Source organism: Phocoena sinus, chromosome 6 (genome assembly GCF_008692025.1).
Source record: "Phocoena sinus isolate mPhoSin1 chromosome 6, mPhoSin1.pri, whole genome shotgun sequence".
NCBI lineage: Eukaryota > Metazoa > Chordata > Mammalia > Artiodactyla > Phocoenidae > Phocoena > Phocoena sinus.
In genome coordinates, this window is record NC_045768.1 from 106,367,641 (window position 1) to 106,392,782 (window position 25,142).

Genomic DNA, 25,142 nt, shown 5'->3' on the forward strand with positions numbered 1-25,142 from the left:
TTTTACTTAATTTTAACTAATAATATGTAAACTTAAAAATTAAAGCACCTTTAAGTATGTTTGGAATGGCTTGGGCATGCGGATCTATTTTTTCAACTTCATGAACTCTAAATGCAGATCAAGATTTCCGAGGAAAATTTAGTATCTAAATTGAGATGTGCTAGAAATGTAAAATACACACCTGATTTCAAGGACTGTACAGAAAAAAAGATGGGACTGTCTCAGTAAGTTTTTTTATACTGATTACAGGTTGAAATGACAATATTATGAATCTACTGGGTTATGTAAATTATTTTATTAAAATTAGTTTGACCTGTTTCTTTTTACTTTTTAATTTTTTTTTATTGGAGTATAATTGCTTTACAGTGTCGTGTTAGTTTCTGCCGTACAACAAAGTGAATCAGCTATACGTATACATACATCCCCTCCCTCGTGGACCTCCCTCCCACCCTCCCCCAGCCCACCCCTCTAGGTGGTCTCAGAGCACCGAGCTGAGCTCCCTGTGCTCTACAGCAGGTTCCCACTAGCTAGCTATTTTACGCATGGTAGTGTACGTATGTCAATCCCAAATTACTTTATCACATTTGGCCTGTTTCTTTTTACTTTAAATGTGGCAACTAGAGAATTCTAAATGACACATGTGGCTCATATTTATTTTCATCAGACAGCAGTGGTGCTGAGCTGATGCATATAAAATCCCTGGCACACCAAGCACTCAGTACATTTTTAAAGTACCAAGGTCATCTAGTCATTGGGATTTCGGGTGTTGTCTTCCAAGGTATTTCTAGGTAGACTTACTATATGCACATTTTTAAACAACCAACAATTCCACCTGATGTAAGTAAAACATGGGCCAGGTGCCTACTACATTCTAAAGGTTGTGCCAGGAGATAGGGATACAATGTGTGCAACACCAGACATAGACAGGGCCCTTCTTACTCCTCAGAAATGGGCACTCAAGGTCCACCATCTGATATTCCTATTCAATTCAATTACATGAAACAACTGAACGGCCCACTTCTTCTATCAAGAAGTCAATTGTTTTATCCGTTGATAAAAGTGAATAAGCCCATCCAAACAGACTTTTTATTTCACTCTATCATATATGTGTTAGTTCAACTTACTTGAGGCCCTAGATACAGAAAATTTTAAATACTAATATTTCTGAAGTTGTCAGGAAAGAGACTGTTCCTTATTTTTTAGGGTTTAGCTAGTTTACTTTTTAAACTTCTGCATGATAATTATTAAAATTTATTTAAGCATTTATGTGAAAAAGATTTCTATTTTTTAAAAAGAGGATGTAATATTCACTCCATCCACTTAGTTTCTCAAGCATCCATGAAGGATGAAGGATGTTTACCTGAAACAGAATGGCTATCAATCTAAAATCTTAAAAACAGGGTCTAAATCTAGACCGTCCCCACCTCGGTGTGCCCTGTAAGCTAAGAATGGTTTTTACATTTTGAAGTTGTCGAAATAAATGAATACCTTGTGACATGTAAAAATTATATGAAATTCAAGTTTCAGGGTTATAAATAAAGTTTTACTGGAACAAAACCAGACCCAACGTTTCGACCAGAACTACAGCTAGTTCTGACAGACACTGTTTGGCCTGCAAAACCTAAAATGATACTATCTGGCTCTTTACCAAAAAAGGTTCCAACCTCAGGTCTCCAGAATCATACAGAAGTATACAAGGCCCATTTGTGAAAAACGACTGGCAGACTGAGGTCTCTTCCATCAACTCCTATCCTGCCTCAGAAACTATCTTCTTTTCATTATTTTTCAGATCAACTACTAACCCTGATTCTGAAGACAACCTGTCAACTTAGTGTCTCTAAGTATGTCAATATCCATACACTTCTGGGGCAAAGATAGACGGTAAGATGTTATGATTTTGGAAAAGAAAACAGAGATAAGAGTCTCATTTCATAAAGTAGTAAGAATGCCTAGGGCTTCCCTGGTGGCCCAATGGTTAAGAATTCGCCTGCCAATGCAGGGGACATGGGTTCGAGCCCTGGTCCAGGAAGATCCCACATGCCGCAGAGCAACTAAGCCCGGGCGCCACAACTACTGAGCCTGCGCTCTACAGCCCACGTGCCACAACTACTGAAGCCGCACACCACAACTACCGAAGCCTGTGCACCTAGAGCCCGTGCTCCGCAACAAGAGAAGCCAGTGCAGTGAGAAGCTCGAGCACTGCAACAGAGAGCAGCCCCTACTCACCACAACCAGAGAAAGCCCGCGCACAGCCCAAAATAAAAATAAATAAATTAAAAAAAAGAAGAAGAATGACTAAGAATACATCCCCAAACCAATTGAACAGAAATCACTTGCCTTGAATTCTTGGGTTTTTTTGACCACGCTGCATGGCATGTGGGATCTTGGTTCCTTGACCAAGGATCAAACCCGTGCTCCCTGCATTGGGAGCGTGGAGTCTGAATCACTGGACCACCAGGGAAGTCCTACGTTGAATTTTTTTAAAAAGTCTGTACTCTGGAAGGGCTGTGCAAACTTCCCTTTGTTAACTCAAGAAAAAGCAATGTAGCATACCATATCCAAATATAAACTACAGGGGGAAATAACCTTTAAAAATAACCTGAATAGTTAAGGAAAACTCAAGGCTAGAAAACAAAGTATAGATACCTTTTCTTATTTTAGTTAGTTAAGATGATGAACCCTTAAGACACCAGGATAGGCATTTATATGGCTTGTTTCATCAGAGGAGCCCAAGTATGAAGAGCCTAAAACAGCACCTTCATGCACAAGGGAAGAACCAGTAGCTGTGTTTGTTTCTCCCCATTTTATACATGGAGGAATTGCTGACATGAAACCCGGAAGAACTAGCCAAGCATCTTTTCAACTAGGCCAGAGATGCGCAGGGTGCTGCTTTCTCTACTCAAGGCCCTGTCCATCTTCCACACTGGAAGCTGTGTTGAAACTGGAGACAAACATCCCTGAAGTCGACAAGGCAGCCATAAGCCAAGCGCAGGACACTGAAGAGGGGCAGACGGTAAAACAAAGATAGGCCGGAAATGCGGCTGTGTTTTTGATGGTGGAAATTGAATGTGAGCGTTAACTCTTTAATTCCCCAAATGAACCAAAGACGCCATTTGGAGCACCGAAGTTTGAAGTACAGAAACAGCTTCATCTGAACACAATCTTCTAGATATATGAAAAAAGCTATTATGCCACATTAATTCAATCTAACTAATTGGAGAGCAGGAAGTGCTTTCAATTATTGTATGTGCTGTCTGAGAAACACACTTGAATATGAGTACAGATTTCATTAATTGCAGTTCATTATTTTCCAGATTAGTTACTAAACTTGCATCAGAAGGTCAAAGACAGCAATTTTGTCAGCTGCCACCTCTTTCAGTGCTGCATCTTTTGCATTTCTGGAACTCAGACAGAAATTGATTACAAACAAAAACAAATCTCCATAAAAATGACAAACATAAGTCTTTACGAATATGTTCAAGCCAGATGATTTTGTAAAATATAAGAACCTTTGTTTTTAATGACTTTCTTAAAATCTTTATTTTCTTTCTTTAAATTTTTGTATTCCTCAGAATAAACTGTTAACTTCTATCTTACAAGAAAAGATCCATGAGTCTTTTCACATGCTGAAATATGCCCCCCCAAATAATAGAATCTTGATCTGAGAACCTGCTGATTCCAAAGAACAAGTTAATAAACATTAATCTTTTCATTAGATTTTCACTGTGGTTGTGTGTTTGTATCTTTGCATGAGGGAGGGAATTGAACATTCTTGTTTGAAAATGTCAAGGACACTCTGATTAAAAGTACTTTTTTGATAATAATCATTCCTTCATTACACAACTTCTGCCTCTCTTCCACCTAATCTAGCAAAGAAAAGAGGGAAGAATGACTGGTAGAAACAGGATCTATTCCATTCCCCGGTTCTTAATGGGAATACTTTTATCTTTTCAAAATCTTACTTTTACAAAATAGAAGTGACAGAAAGCCCTGGGGTTTTTTAGAGAGTACCCTGCTATCTACAAATCACTGTACTCCTTAACGGTTGTTGCCATTCTCTCCGTTAACTTCATTTCTGTTGTTCTGTGCCTTTCGTACTGCTGCTTGCCTGGAACCATCCTTACACAATTCTTCCCTGCCTTTGGTGTTGATATCCCCTGAATGATTATACAGTCAGCTCTCTTAGTCATTGTTTGGTCAAGCTATAAATAACTTCTTTAATCCTTCCTCATAAATCATTTCTGATGTTATTCTCTGAAATAATTCCAGTTGGTCAATGAACGTCTAGTAGTAACATACCCAGAACTAAGTGCAATAATCTAAGTGTTGTCGATGCCGGAGAGAACCCAGGTGTGGTGTTTAGGTGGGCTGCTGTGAGTGTCTTTGTTACTGTGACTCTTCCAGAGGAGTTTAAGTCTCCAAATTAACTTGGGACAGAAACAGAAAAAGGAAGTTTTGAGATCTTTCATCACAGTCAGGTAGGAAATGGAGAGGGCAATGGCTTTGAAAATGATGAAAAGAGAAAGTTGGGTGGGAACAGAAATGAGAGTGTGCCTGTCTTATTCTACAGTCTGCTGGGTTACCACGTACTGTCTCTGCTGATCCATTTGGGGGTTTCTGTTTAGTTTGTTGTGCCGTCTCACATTAGAAATCTTAAACAAGGGGCTTCCCTGGTGGCACAGTGGTTAAGAATCCGCCTGCCAAAGCAGGGGATACGGGTTCGAGCCCTGGTCCGGGAGGATCCCACATGCCGCGGAGCAACAAAGCCCGTGAGCTACAACTACTGAGCCTGTGCTCTAGAGCCCGCAAGCCACAACTACTGAGGCCCGTGCACCTAGACCCCGTGCTTGGCAACAAGAGAGGCCACTGCAGGGAGAAGCCCGCGCACCGCAACTAGGAGTAGCCCCTGCTCACGGAAACTAGAGAAAGCCCGCGTGCAGCAACAAAGACCCAACGCAGCCAAAAATAAATAAATTAAATAAATAAATTTAAATAAATAACTTAAAAAAAAAAAGAAATCTTAAGCAGGGTTACTATCTATTTTTTGTCTCTAAGTTTTATGCAATGTTAATACCAATATTTATCCCTTCCTGTACTGTAGAACTGATCCAGATTCCTTTTAGGCATGTACACTGATTTCTATTTTTCTGGGTTCTATCTTTGATGGCATTCTAAAACCTATATAAGTTTTTTAGTCTGGTATTGATTATTTAATGACTATTTATACGGGCCATTGAAATTAGTGTACTAACAAGGCAGTAGTAGCCAATTTAAACCAGAATCAAGACAGAGAGCAAGCTTCGGGGTATTCGTGTATTTCTTTATGCTACACTAGACACCTCACACAGAGCTATGGCTAAGCCAGGCAGTGGGCAGGGTGGTCTAGGAACGTTCATCAGCGTGAATTTTGTCCTAGGCTTTCTGGACTGGTGATACAGAGGAAGGCATGGTGTCCCTCTATTTCTGTAATGCATCTAACAAAGCCTCCCATAATCTCTTTGCTAGGGAGAGGGGGAAACGTGGGTTGGAGATGGCAGTTTCTGAACATGCAGAGCTGAAGGGTATCGCTCTGTCGCTCTGTAACTTGGGGAGAGATCTCTAGTCACATATGACAGAGTTCTCTCTCACGCCCTAATGTTCCATATTTTGTTTGTGACTCAAATGCAGACTATGCCCTTCAAAGTTTGCAGATGGTAGTTAGGACAGAAGTATTTTTTAAATAATTATTCAAAAAATATCTTGCTATCCTAGGAATGTTGAAACAAAATCAAGATGAAAAATTTTCTAAATGAATCTAAAGATCCTTATTTAAGTATTTTTATACTTCAACTAAACAACATAATAATAAAAAGAGAAGTGCATTGACAAGGGTGTAAGCAAATAAACAAGCAAACAAAAAAGGGGAACGTTAACTGACCAGAGCACAATGAACTAAAAATACTTGCCTTTAAAAAAAGTGCAATCATATGCCGCTTTGGTAGAAGTACATTATTCAAAAGAGGACAGTGACAGTTGCACTATTTTCAAGCATAGGGGTTATAGTATCATTTCTGGGCTTCCCACTTTAAGCAAAACCCTGGCAAGACAACGGAAGAATAATGAGGCATTTATTATAAGAGATATAGTTGAGTAGTCTTCAGCTATTAGGTCTGGAGAAAGCCTAAAGGAGCACAGAACCTTTAACTCCTGGGCAATAGCAGAAAAAAGCAGAGGCGAAGACTGGGTAGAAATAAACCAACCTTCTTCCTGGAGGGCTCAGAGGTTCCACAAGGAGGGAAAAAAGTAAGAACCTCAACTTTCAGGTATCAAATCTGATTTCCAAGTGAATAGGATGCCATTAGAGTGAAGATTACTATAAAAAAATTGGGAAACACTATAAAAATCTAGCCAATATAGCATTGCTCTTGTTGCTGTTATTTTGAAATTCCATTGACGCTCAAGTGCCCTAATTCCAAGGATGGAACATCGTTTAGGTGACGGCAACTTAAAGCATATTTAAAGTGGTCCTAGTAAGGGAAACCTCTATATTGATACTGTCATTTTAAATTATAATTTACTTCTCTTAAAGCTTTAGCAGAAACAGTAAAAATGAGAACACGAGCATCTTTGATCAAATAAGTCCAAAATGATAAGCTCAAGCTTTCCCCTCCTTTAAGAATAGTTCTCTAGTGGAACCTGCATTAATCTAGGAAAGAAACTTTATAAATATGTCTCGATATCTCAAATCCCCACTCAGATGTGATTCTCTCACCTCCGAACTATAACCACAGTCCTTTACACCACTGGATGACACCTGGTACATTCAAACTATCTAACATTACAAGCTGTACAAATGTCAATAGTCAACCAGCATATATTTTCCATTGACTATGCCCCTGCCCTGAAGAATTACTTCTAGAGTGGAGATAACCGATAAGCATATCAACATAACAATGACTCCCAATGAAAAGATTAAATATGGGAGTACACTGTAATATGTATGGTAGATGCTGTTGTTTTAGTTTGGTTGGTTCAGGCCACTCTAAACTCAAACGTACTTGCTTAGAGTGGTCTTTCTTGACCATGCTATTAGCAGACCAGTCTACTAGAGACCTAGTAGCCATGCAAAGACTTTGGGAGAAAACAGTCCAAGTAGAAGGAAAAGCAAGTGCAAAAACTCTCGAGACCAAAAGGAGCTTCACGGTTCGTGCGACAAACAATAACAACAAAAGGGCCAATATGGCTTAGCACGGTGAACAAAGCATAAAATGAAGGGAACAGGGACTTCCCTGGTGGTGCAGTGGTTAAGAATCCACCTGCCAATGCAGGGGACACGGGTTTGAGCCCTGGTCCGGGAAGATCCCACATGTCGCGGAGCAACTAAGCCCATTCGCCACAACTACTGAGCCTGTGCTCTAGAGCCCGTGAACCACAACTACTGAAGCCCATGTGCCACAACTACTGAAGCCTGTGCACCTAGAGCCCGTGCTCCACAACAAGATAAGCCACCGCAATGAGAAGCCCGCGCACCGCAACTAGAGAAAGCCTGCACGCGGCAACGAAGACCCAACACAGTCAAAAATAAATAAATAAATAAATAATAGTAAAGGGAATAAAAGATTAAAAGTCAAGAGGCTAGATCACATAGGCCACTGTAAACCACAGTAAGGAATAGATTTTATTCAAAGAGAAGCAGTGGAAGGTTTCAAGCCATGAGCTAATGCAAGGCCTCGGGAGCTCACCCTGGCTTCTCTGTGAATGACAAGACTGTGTGAGGCAAAAAGCGTCAGTCAGACCAATTGATAGGCTGCTGCATAGTCCAGGCAAGAGATGATGGCATGGATGAGTGATGAGAAATGGAGATGGCGAGAAGTCACCAGACTGAAAGTGGTACCCACAAAATTTTACTGATGGACTATTTATGAGATGAAGCAACTAGGTGGACATTTGTGCTATACACGCTGAGATGGGCATGTATTTTGTAAGTATTTTCTGTGCTGGGAGTAGACAGACTTGGGAGCTGAAACCAGGAGTAATGCTTTGAACTTGTAAAATGTGAATGTCTAATGGATTTGTAAGTGGAAAAGCTGAACAGGCGGTTAGCTCCACGAGGCCAGAGCTCAGGGGCAAAGCCTGGGCTGGAGATAGAAATGTGAGCATCGTCAATGCATAAAGAGTTAAAAGCCACAGAGCTGGATGAGATTACCTGGGAGGGAGCTCTGGAACACCTGAATATCAGAGGCTTGATGGAATAAAGGGTGCCAGAAGAGGCAACTGAGAAAGACTGAGCAGCCAACAGAAGGGAAGCCAGGCAAACTCAGCGCTAAGCACTAAAGCCCAGAGACACAAATGTTTCCTGCACGATTGTCAAGTCAGATGAGGACTGAGAAGTGTAGGCAAGATGGAGCTCTGGTGACCTTGAGAAATGGTCCTTCAAGGGAGTGGGGATTTCACCAACCAAATGGAACAGTTTAGCTCCACCGTTGAGCATCTTTGTTAAGGCCACTTTTGTATTGACATTCTCATTTATTTATGAACTATGCAGCATTTGGGGCCACTTTTTGAATCACCTTTGCTCATATATGCTCAAAAAAAGTAAACTGAATGAACAAATATTCTTAAGATATCTTCAAAATATTTCAAGATTACCTCTCTTAAACTGGACATTACAAATTACGATTATCCACCAATCACTAGATTTCTTTCTAAACCACTGCTGTTCCTCTCATATCCAAAGGAACCAATCACTCACTGGCAAAACAGTAAAAGTAACTTCTTATGGTAGCAGGTGATTTGACTTGCTACATCAAAAGCTTAAAGTAGCTGATAATTATAACAATGGTAGTCTGATTCAATGACTTCTAATACCGTTCCAATTTCCTTTAACCTACGTAACTCTGTCTTCACCAAACAGCAATTGAAAAACAGTGGATATCAAACTTTAATGTGAATAAGAATCACCTTGGGTGCTTATAAATGCAGATTATTAGATGCCCCAAGGTGAGGTATGAGTTATACTTTTTTTAAGGTCGGGCTGTATTTTTTTAAAGTTACATTTTTAAAAAGCTACCATGGAAATTCTGGCACAAACAGTAAATGAATCATACTTTGTGAAACAACGATGTAGCAGTTTAGAACAGAATAACGTATGCTATAACGAACCCGTGGCAAAATCTGTTTTGCCTACCCTCACCCCCACCAAATATTAGATGCTATTTCTTTTAAGCTCTCGCCATCTCAGATTCATTTTGGTAACTGTCAAGCACCGGTTAGTGCCCGGTTAAATTTAAACATTTCCAAAAATCTCGATGTTTAATGTTTTTCATACAATATGTGTGCATCTATGCTGATATATATGCTCATATAATCCTAGAATGAAAAAATTATGTATCTGCATAGCAACCTTACAAAACTAATACCATCCCCTTGAATGTGCACTCGTAAACTTAGAAAAGTCTTTTAAATAGTTAAGGTCTCAGGCAAGGAGACTCACCTACCTTTCTGCAACTTGAATATTTAAGTGAATGTGGAGAAGCTGATGTCAAAAGACCTATTTCAACTGAACATGCACGTATGTGTTTTTGAATGAGTATAAATAAATCCTCATTTATCATTTTCTGCTGAATTCACACCTATATGAGGCTACAAATTGCATTTCCAACAGGCTTCCCAGGCACCATCACACAAGAGCAGCTTCCTGATTATTTGGAAAACCCTTTAACATCTTCTCTAAAACTTCTTCTAAGGCCAGGTAGAGAGTTTTAATAAAAGGGGAAATAAGACAAGTTATCACTTTTAATATTTCAGTGAAAGAACAGGTAAACCAGAGTAGAGGAAAAAAGAGGTTGAGCAGCAAGGACAGGGATGATGTAAAATTGTGTGAAATAAGAAACTAAATCAAGAATTAAAAATAGAATTACATTTTCTGTTTGGCAATACACAAACAACACTAAGTGCACTTCATAAATTTCACTATTGTTGCTCTAAGTGATATGACCATAAATCACATTAGTAGCGTACTTGGCATTTTTTAAAAGCAGAAAGGATTGAGAGCGTCAGTGCGTTTAAACAGCTCTGTTATCTCCAACGAGAGTGGAAGAAAAATTATCAGAGCTTTTACCAGGTCTGAAAGCCCAGCTCTGATGCCCCCAGTGCTGGTACCCTCTCCTTCCAGCTTCAGCGCAGCACAGAGCATCACTGCGCCAGCAGCCTATTAGGAGCATGGGCACTGTTGCTTTCGTGACGCTTTTACCTGATGTGTGAGGGGAGATGGCTGTTTGCCCCTTTTCTCGTCGCGGACGGGGAAGAGAGACTTCAGAAGCTTCGGCATCTGCGGCACGAAGGATCTTACTGGACTCAAGTAGGAGGCTGCTAGGTTACTGAGTCCTGCCAAAAATATTGAAAGGAAAAGAGATAAGGCAAAAACAATTGGCCACATATCCTTTGTAAGCAAATCTAACAATATAAATCAAAAAACGTATCCTTAAAAAAATTTATATTAAAAGACATGCTCTTATTATAGTTACCCTGAAACACAATGGTGTTTCCTTTTCCAATTAAATAGCAGCAATCGGGGTACTTCTAAAATGCTCTAATATCCATCGTGCCTATTAAATCTGAAGGGTAATCCAACCCCGGGCCTTGTCACTAACTGGTCAAGTACTATTGGGTTGGCCAAAAAGTGCTTTCGGTTTTTAAGTAAAAATAAAAGACACATTTTTCATTTTCACCAAGAACTTTATCAAACAATGTATTCACCCTTTTGTTCCCCTACCTTCTGCCATTTTTCAGGCAACTTCATAATTCCGTCTTCCCAAAACTTTTTTTTTGTATTTATTTTTGGCTGCGTTGGGTCTTTGTTGCTACGCGTGGGCTTTTCTCTATTTGCAGAGAGCAGAGGCTACTCTTCGTTGCGGTGTGCAGGTTTCTCATTGCGGTGGCTTCTCTTGTTGCAGAGCACGGGATCTAGGCGCACAGGCTTCAGCAGTTGTGGCTCGCAGGCTCTAGAGCGCAGGCTCAGTAGTTGTAGCGCACGGGCTTAGTTGCTCGGTGGCATGTGGGATCTTCCTGGACCAGGGCTCGAACCCGTGTCTCCTGCATTGGCAGGCAGATTCTTAACCACTGCACCACCAGGGAAGCCCCCAAAACTTTTAATCTTTTTAAGCAAAGAACTGTTCAAGATGCCTTTTACATTCTTCCAGGGAACTGAAATTTTTTCCATTAAGCGAATTTTGTAAAGACCAAAATAAATGGAAATCCAAAGGTGCAATGTCTGGTAAATACAGCAGATGAATCAGAACTTCCCAGCCAAGCTGTAACAGTTTTTGCCCGGTCATCAAAGAAACATGCAGTCTTGCATTATCCTGAATTATGCATTTTCTGTTGATTAATTCTGATGCTTTTCATCGAGTGCTGCTTTCAGTTGGTCTAACTGGGAGCAGTATTTGTTAGAATTAATCGTTTCGTTTTCTGGAAGGAGCTCATAATAGAGGACTCCCTTCCAATCCCACCATATACAGAACATCACCTTCTCTGGATGAAAACCAGCCTTTGGTGTGTTTGGCGGTGGTTTATTTCACTTGCCCCACAATCTCTTCCGTGCCACATTATTGTAAAGTATCCACTTTTCTTCGCCTGTCACAATTTGTTTTAAAAACAGAACGTTTTCAGTACTTTTAAGTAGAGAATCGCATGCGGAAATACAGTCAAGAAGGGTTTTTTCCCCCCTGCTTAACTTACGTAGAACCCAAACATCAAAGCGATTAACATAACCAAGCTGATGCGAATGACTTTCAACCTTGATTTGGATATTTTGAGCATGTCGGCTATCTCCCAGGTGGTATAACGTTGATTGTTCTCAATTAATGTCTCAATTTGATCGCTATCCACCATGGAGCATCGTCCAGCGAGAAACCTCCAGCGAGAAACTTCACAAACCACTTTTGATGTGTTCCATCAGTCACAGCACCTTCTCCATACACTGCACAAATCTGTTTTTGCGTTTCAGTTGCGTTTTTACCTTTCTTGAAATAATAAAGCATAATATGCTGAAAATGTTGTTTTTCTTCCATCTTCAATATTAAAATGGCTACAGAAAAATTCACCAATTTTGATGTCTTTTTTAAATGCACGCTGATATGACAGCTGTCACAATACAGTCTAACAAAACTGTTTCGAATGAAGTTAAAGACAACTAAGTGCTACTAGAACCACGTTACAGAAAAAAAAACCAAATGAACCTTTTGGCCAACCCAGTAACTTCTGCCCTAGAATAAAATGGGGCTTTTCATTTTTAAATCACATAGCCAACGACACACTCGTACAGCTCTCCATCCAGACTTTAACCTCTTTAAAGTCAGGGATCATATCTTATTCAACTTTATTTTTTCATGCTGTTTACTGAATGAAGATGATGAAACTGACCTTTCAGGAAGACAGTGGTGTTTGAGTTGTTTTCACAAGAGAGGGACAAGTGCCCTGAACCAACCCTGTTCTTACCTGCTCTTAATTACCAAAGGCTGGGGTCAGATGTGCAGATAACGCCTATGATATTAGGAGACTTATTAATGCTTTATTCTTTATAATTCTTTATTCTTAGTGAATAAGACTAAATTTTCAAGAAAAACTAATTCAAGTCATATGTGACTTGAAAACTGTACCCTAATTAACACTTTATAAAGAAGAAGCCAGTCAACTTGAGGCATCTGTATATGAGGCTGCCTGAAGAGAAGCACATGACCATCCCCACTTCTACTCCACGCTGGACCAAGACGATGCAAGTTCACTGGCAATACAGATGGTGCACGGACCTGTACGGTTAAGGTTTTACCTTTTCATAAAGGACTATTAACTCTAAGTAAACTAGGAAAAGTTACAGAAGGATATTCTGTAATCATGAGCTCAATCATTAAAAAAAATACAGCAAAGAGAAAGCTATTTGCCAAGAGATAGGTCAAAAGCAAAAACAGGGATGAGAGAAACAAAAAAGAGGAGACAAGGGAATTCCCTGGCGGTCCAGTGGTTAGGACTCCATGCTTTCACTGCTAAAGGCTCCGGGGTTCAATCCCTGGTCAGGGAACTAGGATCCTGCAAGCCTCGTGGCATGGCCACCAAAAAAAGAAAGAAGAGACAAACAAACAAAAAGTTTAAGATGAATAAAGAGGTAGAAGATATAATCATCTAAATGCTAAGAAAAAATTAGGAATAATCTAAAGTTTTACATGCAGTTAAACTAATATTCTAGAGTGAAGATGACCTCTAATTAAATAAATATCTAGCCAATAATCAACTAAAGGCTGCATCTATCACAGAAAAAGTGATAATCAGACATGATGTGTCTCCTAAGGGAAGTACATAAAACTACCCATTCATTTACCCTACCTTCCGTCCCTCCCTCAAATTAGCCTGAATCTGACCAAGGCTATGGATCTAACCACCAATTTACAGGAAATACACGGGACAGAGAGTCATGTTTAAATAACCTGGTGAGGATGTCACCAGTAAAAGTAAAAATGTACAGAGTCTATGTACAAAACCTGGTCTCTTCAACAAATACAAGGCAACAGGGAAAAAAGATGAAGAGGAGCAGATAGACTAAACAGACTTAAGACACGTATCAACTAATCACAATGTGTGAACCTTACCTGGATTTTCATTCAAAATGACTAAGAGATATTCTTGATCCAACTGGGGAAATCTGAACACTGACTAGATGTTTAATGATATTTTGGAATTATTTTTCTTAGGAATGAAATGTTACTGTGGGTATTACTTTAGAAATACATGTACAAGTATTTACAGATGAGATAATATCTGAGATTTGCTTTAAAGTCATTCTGAGAGGGTGTGGGGACGTAGTGGGAGCACAGATAAGTAAGCCTGGTGACGCACTGATCGTTCTGAAATCAGCATGGGGCACTCGAGGGCACATCATGACTCTCCTTCTACTTTGTAGGTCTGATACTTTCCATAGTAAAAGGATTCTTCAAAGTGAGAGCAAAATAAAAACTTTAACATACAAAAGAAACAGTTTGTCACTAAAAAAAGATGATTGCTAAAAGTGCTAATGGTGGATACACAGTCACTAAAAAAACTAAACTCGAAGCATGGAATGAGCAGGAAGCAATGATGAGCAGAGCAAAGTGGTAAATGTGCAAATCAAGTAAACACTGATTAGAATATTTTTCTTTAATTTACAGAATTTTTAAGCAAGGTAGTAGTCTATGACCAAATAATTTCACCCTAGGTATTTACTCAACAGAAATGTTACAAAAAGACCTATACAAGAACAAGCTTTAGTCACAGTAGCCAAAAACTGGAAAAAAACCAAATGTCCATAAACAGGAGAACTGGTTAAAAACTGATAAATTCCACTATGATAGTGAAATATCTCTCAGCAATAAAAAAGAATAAATTACTGATACATGCAACAGTATGGATGACTTGAACAGATATGCTGAGCAAAAGAAGCCGAACACAAAAAGAGCACATACTATATGATTCCATTTAAATGAAACTGTAGAACGGGCAAAAGTAATCTGAAATCAGAACACTGATGCACTGTGGGGAGTAACTGGAGTCACATAAATCTTCTAGAGCTCGACTGGAGTGTAAGTTACATGAGTAAATAAACTTGTCAAAACTCATTAAATATGACCCATAGACTAGAAAAAAGCAGTCAGAAAAAGACTAGGAGATTGGTCATGATGCTGGAGTTAGCAGGTAAGAAGTTTAAAAGCAGTTTTTATACACAGGTCCAAGGATGTAAAAACAGATATGGTCTTAACAAATATCCAGGTATGAAAGAAATATCACCAGAGAAATTAAAACTATTTTTAAAAAAGCAGCAAATAGATATTCTAGAGCTAAAAAGAATAACTGTAATTTAAAAATTCTTGGATGTGCTGAATAGAAAACTAGAAATGGCAGTAGAAATTATCCAATCAGAAGAAACAAGAATAAGATAAAAAGATGAAAAATTAAAATCAAAATAGAATAGAGCTTCTGTGACCCATAGGGCAATATTAAGCAATATAACGTGTGCAATTAGATTCTCAGAAGGACAGAAAAGGGCAGGGGAAAAATGTAATTAACTAATAGTTGAACATTTCCCAAAACTGTTTGAAAAATCTCAGTGTATAGATCCAAGAACATCGGTGAAACCCGAGCAAGATAAACACTAAGAAAACTATACCTAAGCACATCTCTGCCCAACTTGCTAAGAAGAATAAAGAGAAAAATTGGAAAGCAAACAACGTAAACAAAGATATACCACATGTCGTGGGAAAGTGACACAAATGATGGCTGAATTCTCATCAGAAAAGAAGTGTAAAAGATAGTGCAGTATCTTTGAAGAGCTAAAAGAAAACAAGCTATCAACTCAGAATTCTCTACCTAGTGAAAATATCCTTTGAAGAAAAAAGTGAAATAAAGATATTCTCAAAAGGGGAGACCCGTCTTCTCAAGGAAAACTGCACAATAAGAAATAATACAGGATATTCTTCAGGCTAAAGAGAAATAATATCAGATGAATATATGATCTTCAGGAAGGAGTAGTGACAGAAATAATAAATATGAAGGAAAATATAAAAGATTATCTATAGTTTCTTAATTTCCTTAAAAGACAATGAGCTGTTTTAAAGAAAAAAAGAAAAAAAAAAACCAACCACTGTAAAATGGGTCCACAACACCTATAAAAGCAAAAGATACAACAATAATACAAAATAAGAGGGGTGGGGGAGCAGGTAAGTGGAATTACACTGTTGCAAGATTCTTATATCTGTGCAGTGGGAAGTGGTAATTATTAATTCTAAGTAGACTGTGGTAAAATCAAAGATATCTACTAGACTCCTTTAACAAAGATGTTAATAAGTAAATACAGGTATACCAGAAAGCCAAAGAAAAAATAAAATACTGCAAAATATTTTTCAATTAACCCAAAAGATTACACAGGAAAAAATAAATAAATAGGCCCAATAGAAACCAACAGCAACATGGCAGAGATAACAATAATAATATTAGATGTAAAAGAACTAAACATGCCAATTAAAAGGCAGAAATTGTCAGACTAGATAAACAAAAAATACTAAACCTAAATATGCTGTCTATAAGATAATCACTCTTAAAGATAAATTAGGCTAAAATTTTAAAGACTGAGGCAAAGATACACCATGCAAGCAATATGCAAAAGAAAGTTGGTGTGGCTATACTAATATCAAGCAAGACAGATTTCAAAGTAAGAGTATTACCAGAGAGCTAAAGGGACATTTCATAATAAGAAACATCACTATGTCAGCAAAAAATAACAATCCCAATGTGTTATACCCAGTAACAGAGTTTCTAAATGAATCATGCAAAAACTGTTATAATTAAAGGAAAAAATAGACAATTTCACAATCATTGTAGAGATTCAACACCCTCTCTCAATGACCAACAGAACAAATATGAGGGAAAAAAAAATCAGTAAAGATACAGCAGGTTTGAACAAGGTTATCAACCAACTTGACCTAATTGATATATACAGAACACTGTGCCCAAAACAGAATAGACCTTTTCAAATACACATAGAATGTTCACTAAGATAGAATATAGTCTCAAAATATTTAAAAAGATTGAAATTTTGAAGAGTCTGTTCTCTGCTCATAATGAAATTAAATACGAAATCAATAATAATAATACACCCCCAAGATATAGGAAAATGAATTAATATGCTACCCAATAACCCAAGGGTCGAAGAATAAATCAGAGAAATTAGAATATCTGGAACAGAATGATTAAAAAAAACACATCGTGCCAAAATTTGTGAAATGCAGAAAGAAATAACAATCAATGAAACAGAAAATAAAACCAAATTTGGCTCTGTGGGAAGACTAAAGAAAACTGACAAACCAGTTTCAAAAGTATTTAAGAAAAACAGAAAGAAAACAAAAATTATCTATTTAGAATAAAAAGAACGAACATAAAAACAGATCCTATAAACATTAAAAGATCAATAAAGGAACACTGTAACATTTATGTAAATAAATTTAATAATTTTGGTGAAATAGAAATTTCCCTAAAAAACATAATTTACGAAAACTTATAAAGAAATATAAAAAGTTAACCTTATAATAAAGAAATCAAAGTCATAATCTAAAATCTTCCCACAGAGAAAATTCCAGGCCCAGAGAGTGTCACCGGTGAATCCTGTCAAACGTTTAAGGAAGTAGTAATACCAAGTTCACATAAACTCAGGAAAAAAAGATGAGGAAATTTTTCTCAAGTCACTTTATGAAACCAGTGTAATCATGATACCAAAACCTAACAGAGACAATGTTATGAAAAAGGTACATATATTCATCATAGAACATATACGCAAAAACTCTATAAACAAAATATTAGCAAACAGAATCAAACAAATATAAAGGACAACACATCATGATCAAGTGGTATTTCTCACAGGAATGCAAGATAAATTCAACATTCAAAACAATGTGACTCAACACGTTATGATAAGGAAGGGGAAAATTCAGACGGGCATTAACTAGTAGGACAGTGGTTACCTGGTAGGAAATCCTGATCTAAACTACTTCTGAAAGATGCTCAAATTTCATGACAGTGTTTGAAAAAGGAAAATATAACTTACCTGGATCAGGAGAATGGTTATTTTGGGGACAACCAGGGGGAGATGGGGCAGCCGGAGTGGTTGCTCTAGAAACGGCAGTTTGCGATACATCCTGTTGACTTTCCCACCGGCCCTATTAAGGACAAAATCAGGAATTTTGATTCATATCAATTAACAAAAAAATCTAAAGATACTGAAGAGAAATCTGTTACACATTACTAAAGCTTTATTCTTGTTATAAGACACGATAAACCTTATTACCTAAGTACTCTTCCTCTTCTTTATAAAATTGCTCTCCCTAATAATACATCTGGGTATCCCCTATGATTAGTGATGTTGAGCATCTTTTCATGCGCTTATTGGCCACTCATATATTTGTATATTGGAGAAATGTTTGTTCATGTTTTCTGCCCATTTTGTCCAAATGGCTAAACATTTGCCTAAGGCAGGACTGAAGCCAAATGCAGAATGAACTTCTAGGATAAAGATACAGTCTGAAGTTTTGTTTTTCTAAAAAAAGCATTTCTATTTTATTAAAAAGTTTCGGTGTCAAAATTCAAGAGGCTGACAGTAGAGTACAGGAATAGCAATTTCTCATGCTGTCGGTGGTTTTCCTGCACCTGCAGTCGTTCCACTGCACACTGAACACTGGTGTTCACTCCCCGATGGGCTAGGGACGGGGCAAGGTGCTCATGTCTGCCAGTGCAAAGACCTGTGCCACCGACGGAGCACCTTCCTCCCTCATAGCAGCTGTTGAAGGTAAGAGACTTACCTTCTTTGCGTCCCCTAGACTTGAGGACTTGGTCCATCTGTGAGATGATACAATGTCATTGACAAAATCACATGAACTAAATAAACCTTGGTTTCCCGCTTACTACAATTTACAGCCTCCTAATAATCTTTCTCCTGTATCACGCTGCTTCTCGCCACACAGGGATTTAGTAATACATTCCTCTTGAAGTCCTCCCTTCCGCTCTGCTCCTTGGGCCCTCTCTGCTCTTGTGCCTCAAGATGCCCTCTTTCACTTCAGATTCTCGACTGAAGCCTAGGAACAACTCTGATAGTCAGACATCTTCTCCTGCGCCACATACCATTCATGAAAGTAAAAACGCTAGAACAGCATATTACCAAGCCTCTCATTTTTTTTTAACAGATATTAAAGATGAGTTGCAGTTAAGCCTAAACCAAGTAGTCACAAGTTGCCAATAATGGTAGTCTCTGAATTAACAAGCCTGACTGTACTTTCAACTTGTCTTGTAAATTCCCATTAAAGAGATTTCACCGCATAATACAAACACAATGCCCGCCAGCTGATGGATTAGTTTACCTGTCTAGAACTTGAGCCATAAAAATGGTGACAGCACCAAAACCCTTTGAACGTCAGTCCCACCCAGTAAAGAAATAAACCCCAACCCATACTACCAGTATAAAAACCAGTAATGAAGATGACACATAACTCTTTTAAATGCTGTACGTTCTCTTTTGGTCTTCTGATGATCACTCTGACTTCTTTTTCACCAGAGTTTAAAAAATGGTATTTTATATTAGTTTAAGCCAGTACTCCACAGATGAGTGACCCTGACGATCAACTTGAGTCTTCATTAGTAATCGCCTGCAAAGTAAGTTCTTTGCTGCTTCTGAAGGTGGATGGGGGAAGAAAGCCCTCTTAGGTTGCCAACATGTACTGGAAACCTATCTGCTTTTAGCAGCAACCTAAGTACTGATCATAAAATCGATAAGCCCTAAGTGATCTGGATCCTGTTTATCTTACAGAAGGCCATTTTCCCCAGGAACTCTCCCAGCACTTGATATTTTAACAAATGGTATGATGCTCAACGGTAGGAAGCTAGGAAGCAAGAGAGACATGAAGAGATGATGAGGGAAATGAACTATGAACATGTCACTGTAGGAGCATTTGTGTTACTATGAATCACACACTGATTTACATTAATGTTTCATTAACTTTTTTGCATTTACATTTAATTATCTGTCTGGGAAGCTGCAGCTTTGTGTACTCTGGGACGTCACCATCAGGTGACGGAACAACGAAGTCAACACTCCACTGAGCTCGGAGGAAGAAAAGTCTCACACTTTCTTTACAGGGTTTAAGCTCATACAAGGTTGTTCTGAAGACAACATACTTAATTTCAGAGTAAATCTGAATTCATACTTTACATTTTTCTTCCTTGTTCGGCAGCTGACATAGTGGGACTCTGTCCCTTAGGAAAACTAAGCAGCAGATTCGGAGTCAGCGCCTCAGCCATTTGGTGTGGCCCAGCGACAAATAATGTAGGTGTCACCTCTTCCCCAAGGCACACTCAGGGCTCTGCTAGCTTCCCGGGTAATTTTTACCAGCTGGAACTCCCACACCCAATGTTACTCCCAAATCTGAATGGAGGCAGTAACTCTTACTGTCTCATATATTCGAATATCTCAAGTGAAAACATTTGAAAGGATGCACACAGTACTTACACACAGCCTTAGCCATATCATTAGCCCCATCAGAGAACAAAAAAACGGAGACTCATTTCATCCATCTCCCTTAACCACCATCTTAACCTTGAGGAATCTCACAGTCTCGCTAACCAGAGACGGGGACGCAGAGTGTCTCAAATCGCTCTGGGACAGAACAGGCTCTGCTTCCAAGGGAACAACAAATTTGGATGATAAACTGGTATAACACTCCTCCCTCCTCTTTCTGATACCTGCAGATCTCTGGAGAAACACTCCACTGGAATCATTCACTACATTCTTTCTGGCTGTACATGTCCATTCTCTTCCCAGGAGTGGAATCTGTGGTCTGGGGTTTAGCAACACACACTGCCACCCAGGGACAAGGGAATTAGCATCTTTCCAATACATTTCACATGCTTGGCTGGTCCAGGGTTATTCTCCCTTTACTGAAATGTTGGGGAAGAAAAAAGGAAGCATCCCAGTTAAAGGTACTTCAGAGGGAGATCAACTCAGGACAATGAATAAAAAGGACTTGGCCAGACACCAGGCCTTTCTGCTTTCTTATGAGCTCAGCTCTCAAAGACAAAGAGAATGGCATTTTTCTTTTTAAACTTCTACCAAAGTAATCCACACTCCACTACTGAAATCTGGAAAGATCAGTCTGTGATGTTTCTGACATTTTTCATGTCTATCAACCTTCAGAATCAGCCACAATGGGACTTCCCTGGTGGCGCAGTGGTTAAGAATCTGTCTGCCAATGCAGGGGACACGGGTTGGAGCCCTGGTCTGGGAAGATCACACATGCCATGGAGCAACTAAGCCCATGCGCCACAACTACTGAGCCCGCACTGTAGAGCCCACAAGCCACAACTACTGAGCCCGCGAGCCACAACTACTGAAGTCCCCATGCCTAGAGCCCGTGCTCTGCAATGAGAAGCCACTGCAATGAGAAGCCCGCACACCGCAACTAGAGAAAGCCCTCTAGGTGGTCATAAAGCACCGAGCTGATCTCCCTGTGCTATGCGGCTTCTTCCCACTAGCTAGCTATTTTACATTTGGTAGTGTATATGTAAGTCCATGCCACTCTCTCACGTTGTCCCAGCTTACCCTCCCCGCTCCCCAAGTCTCTTTTTTTTGTTTTGTTTTTTTGCGGTACGTGGGCCTCTCACTGTTGTGGCCTCTCCCGCTGCAGAGCACAGGCTCCGGATGCGCAGGCCCAGTGGCCATGGCTCACAGGCCCAGCCGCTCCACGGCACGTGGGATCCTCCCGGACCGGGGCACAAACCCGCGTCCCCTGCATCGGCAGGCAGACTCCCAACCACTGCGCCGCCAGGGAAGCCCCCCTCCCCGTGTCTTTAAGTCCATTCTCTATGTCCATCTGCGTCTTTATCCCTGTCCTGCCCGTAGGTTCTTCAGAACCTTTTTTTTTTTTTTTAGATTCCATATATATGTGTTAGCATATGGTATTTGTTTTTCTCTTTCTGACTTACTTCACTCTGTATGACTGATTCTAGGTCCATCCACCTCACTACAAATAACTCAATTTCGTTTCTTTTTATGGCTGACTAGTATTCCATCGTATATATGTGCCACATCTTCTTTATCCATTCATCTGTCGATGGACACTATGCTTAAAGGCAAAACCCAACAGGGAAAAACACAGCACGCTCTCAGCTGACTTGAGGACCTGAGCGGTCCCCCTTGGGCACCTCCTGTTTTCCTGTTACCGCTCTCCAGACAGACACAAATGCTCTGGGTATTCCATCAAGAGGTCTGGTTTTGATCAGGAAAGTGACAAAGAGGTAAACAAAGAGAAGCACCAGTGACATTCCAGGTCCAAAGTTGGCTTCTTGTGCAGCTAAAGAAGAGGTGACTCATATCTGGTACCAGCCTTAACTAGTGCCACACTACATAACTGCAGTTTTCAGGAAGGCGATGGGGCCAAAACACACAATTCAGTTTTGTTAACTGAATATTCACCCAGGCTTTTGGCTACTTTTAATTGCACCATAAACTCCAATCAGAAGCTGACAAACATCTTACTAACTTATTTAAAAATATATAATTCCATTTAAAATGTCTTTAAGTAAGACCAGTATTTTCTGTTGACAGAGTTCCGTGGATTGCAAAAGATCTCAAGGCACAGCCACTGTTTAAATGGAAAAATAATCTGCTGAAATTAATTCTGCACCTAAATATGAGTCTAATCTGGTAGGCTGGTCACAAAAAGTTTGCTAAGCTTTCATTATACCTATACAAAAACTGCCTTACAATAACGATGAAATAGCCAGTAACAGTAAATAACAACATCACTGCAATTAGGAATATTTTATATTCTTAATTGAAAAGCTTTTCAAGAGTGATTTCTTTTAGGCTGTAAGGTGAAATTAAAAGTTAAGAGTAGTTAATAAAATTCAATTTATCTCTTTAAGATCAATTAGCTCATCAGTTGCATCTTGGTGGAGCTCAGTAAACAATTCCAACTTTAATATGTAGCGAGCATCAATAAATAAGGCCATGCAAAATGTGGCTGGCCGAATTCCAAGTATTATAGGCCAAAGTGTGACACTGTTTTAGTACCTTACCACTTGCTCTCACCTCCCCAAGAGCCCTAATCCTATCACACTCTGCTCCTGCCTCCCGGACACACCTTTTAGTGTTACTTCTCTCCCGACTGACTAATCTTCGCCATGACATTAACTGAAAATTAGTAGGGAAAGGCAGACTTGAACTTACTCTGTGGCCTCTCCCTGCTTCTAAACCTGAATGTTCTGATATTAGGTGGGGAGGACACGGCAGATTCTCTGGTCTGTAACTGATTTCATAATCAAGAAAGAGGGATAGACACATAGATAATGGAACAGAGAACCCAGAAACAGGCCCACACGAGTTTGAAAGGTAGATGTAGCTGTGATTATAATTTTCATTTTTTTTAAATACAGTTTCTAGCATTTTAAGCATCGATTCCAGTTTAAAATTATATTTCCGACTCAACTTCCCTGTACGTTAAATACTTTCATGCAAGGAAGCCAGGATGGTCCCACTGAGCAAAGTTTTGTGGCGTTGAAGGAAGGCCCAAGGCACTTTTGCCCTCTTCTTTGCTTCTCTCCCCTGTCCCATGCTTGATAAAAGTACACCTTGAAAGTTCTCATTTACTGTTTCATTTGCTTAACTAATAAATAAACTCCAACTCTTCACATTCCAGAGCCTTCTACATTCCATCAGATGCCTTCGTTCCTGGTCTCTTCTGACAGATATTTTCATAGCCCAGGTAACAAGGAACATTTGAGAGGAACTGTATATACCGATTACCAAAGTTATTTTTACCAAAGGGTAAGAGCCAAAAACTTAGTACAGTGTCAAATTTAGTCGTCTTACAAAAACATTTTAAAATGCATTCTTATTCTCAAGGTAAAAGCAAGCATGTTTTAGGATAGTAGGATAATACTTGTATCCCACTCATTAGGAAAAACCTAATGGATTAATTACCTCTCCCTGGATCTCTGAAAACTGCAGAATGAAGGAAGTCTCCAAAAGAAAAGAAGAAAAACAACATGAGTCTTTGAGATTTTCCAGAACAATTTCTTTAGTAATCTCTCCTTGAGGATTTTGCGTGAAAATTATTACAGATAAAGCAACTGAAGACCTTCTCAAAACACTACTTACTAGAGAATAAAATCTTCTGCTAAAAAGGGTAGAGAATAAAAATTTTTAATTTTAATTTAATTTTTTTCAATAGGTAATTTGTTCCCATGATCCAAAAAACAAGTAATATAAAAAGGCACACAGTGAGAAGCCTCCTACCTCAGGTGCCCACATGCTTCTACTCTCTCCCCAGGCAGGTAAGTAATGGTATCTGTTTATCATATATCCTTATAGGGCTTCCTGCGTCTATGTGAGCAAATCTATAAACAGTCACATGCACCTCTCTGTTTCCCTCCTTTTATAATTCAAATGGCAGCATACTGTACTGCACTGCACTTTTAATCACTAAGCATATCCTGGTGATCTTCCACATCAGTATCTGGAGGGGTTCCTAATTATTTTTTACAGCTGTATAGTATCCCATTTACTTACGTGTGCACGTGTGCACACTCACAGGGAGAAAATAGATTTAACCAGACCAAACCAGTGGACATTTGGCTTGTTTCCAATCTTCTGCCATTATAAACAGTGTGGCAATGGGCACCCTCATATATATGTCATTTCATATGTCTATGAGCACGGCTACTGTGTAAAGGGGTTTAAGAGGACTTGGATAATTTGTATGTCAACTAGTTTAAACACTACCCTGAGGAATTCTATTACGCACAGCATTATAACAATTTTGAATTCAAAGCAATGCCGTATTTGACGATGTTTTTCATTGTTTCGTTTAAAAGACCAAAGGGAGGAATCTCTGTTCCTTGCTGCTACTGGTGGAGGGAAATGTTTCTTTTCTCGCTAGTAAGAGAATATAATTTTAAAAATATTTATTTTCCTTAAAAATCTTTTAAGAGGCCCTGCTTCAAATGATAAAACTACTGAGGGCCCCGCACCTGCAAAAGGGGGAGCCGCTTTGTGCTCCCTACTGAAGTGAGCCTGGAATCAAATCCTCTTGGATGAGTGTCCTTATCACTTTGTTTCCTAGCATCAGTTATGATCCTCTGTCACCTGAATTTCCATACTCATTAAACAGGTCCATCCATTAAATCTTAGAACCGTTTTCCTCTACCTTTCCCCTAGTGAAAAGCAAAAGGTCTCTGATTTTGGTATGTGGGCATTCATAAAACCTACTGATCTGGACACAAGCAGGAAGTCAAGTGATGCCCATGGTGACAGTGATGGAGTGGATGGAATCCCAGCCATACCTGGTAACCATTCAGGGCCCATGGGGGCCAACAGTTCACAAGAAGATAAAATAATAGCTCCACAGCTGAACTGGGAGCACGTTAGTAATGGGGAGCTGGCCTTTCTGTTTTCCCTGACAAGAACTCCACCGCCCGTCAGAGGCTGGGGACTGCTGTGGTTGCGCAGGGGTGAGAGACGCCAAGTTTTGAGGAAGACTGCAAACTGCTGCAACAGGAGAAAAGGGTCCTTCACTGTTTGGAGGCGTCTGACGAAAACT

At 39.3% G+C, this 25,142-nt stretch overlaps 1 protein-coding gene across 2 annotated transcripts in view; it reads right to left on the reverse strand.

Moving 5' to 3' along the window:
* Positions 1-25,142, reverse strand: part of KIF13B (kinesin family member 13B) — a 190,172-nt gene that overhangs the window by 19,540 nt on the left and 145,490 nt on the right. For both annotated transcript variants that reach the window (XM_032634809.1, XM_032634810.1), the window contains exons 36-37: positions 17,603-17,714; positions 10,232-10,365 (exon numbers count right to left, since the gene is read on the reverse strand). In XM_032634809.1, coding sequence (XP_032490700.1) covers positions 10,232-10,365; positions 17,603-17,714 — 246 coding nt within the window. The remainder of the gene's footprint in view (positions 1-10,231; positions 10,366-17,602; positions 17,715-25,142) is intronic.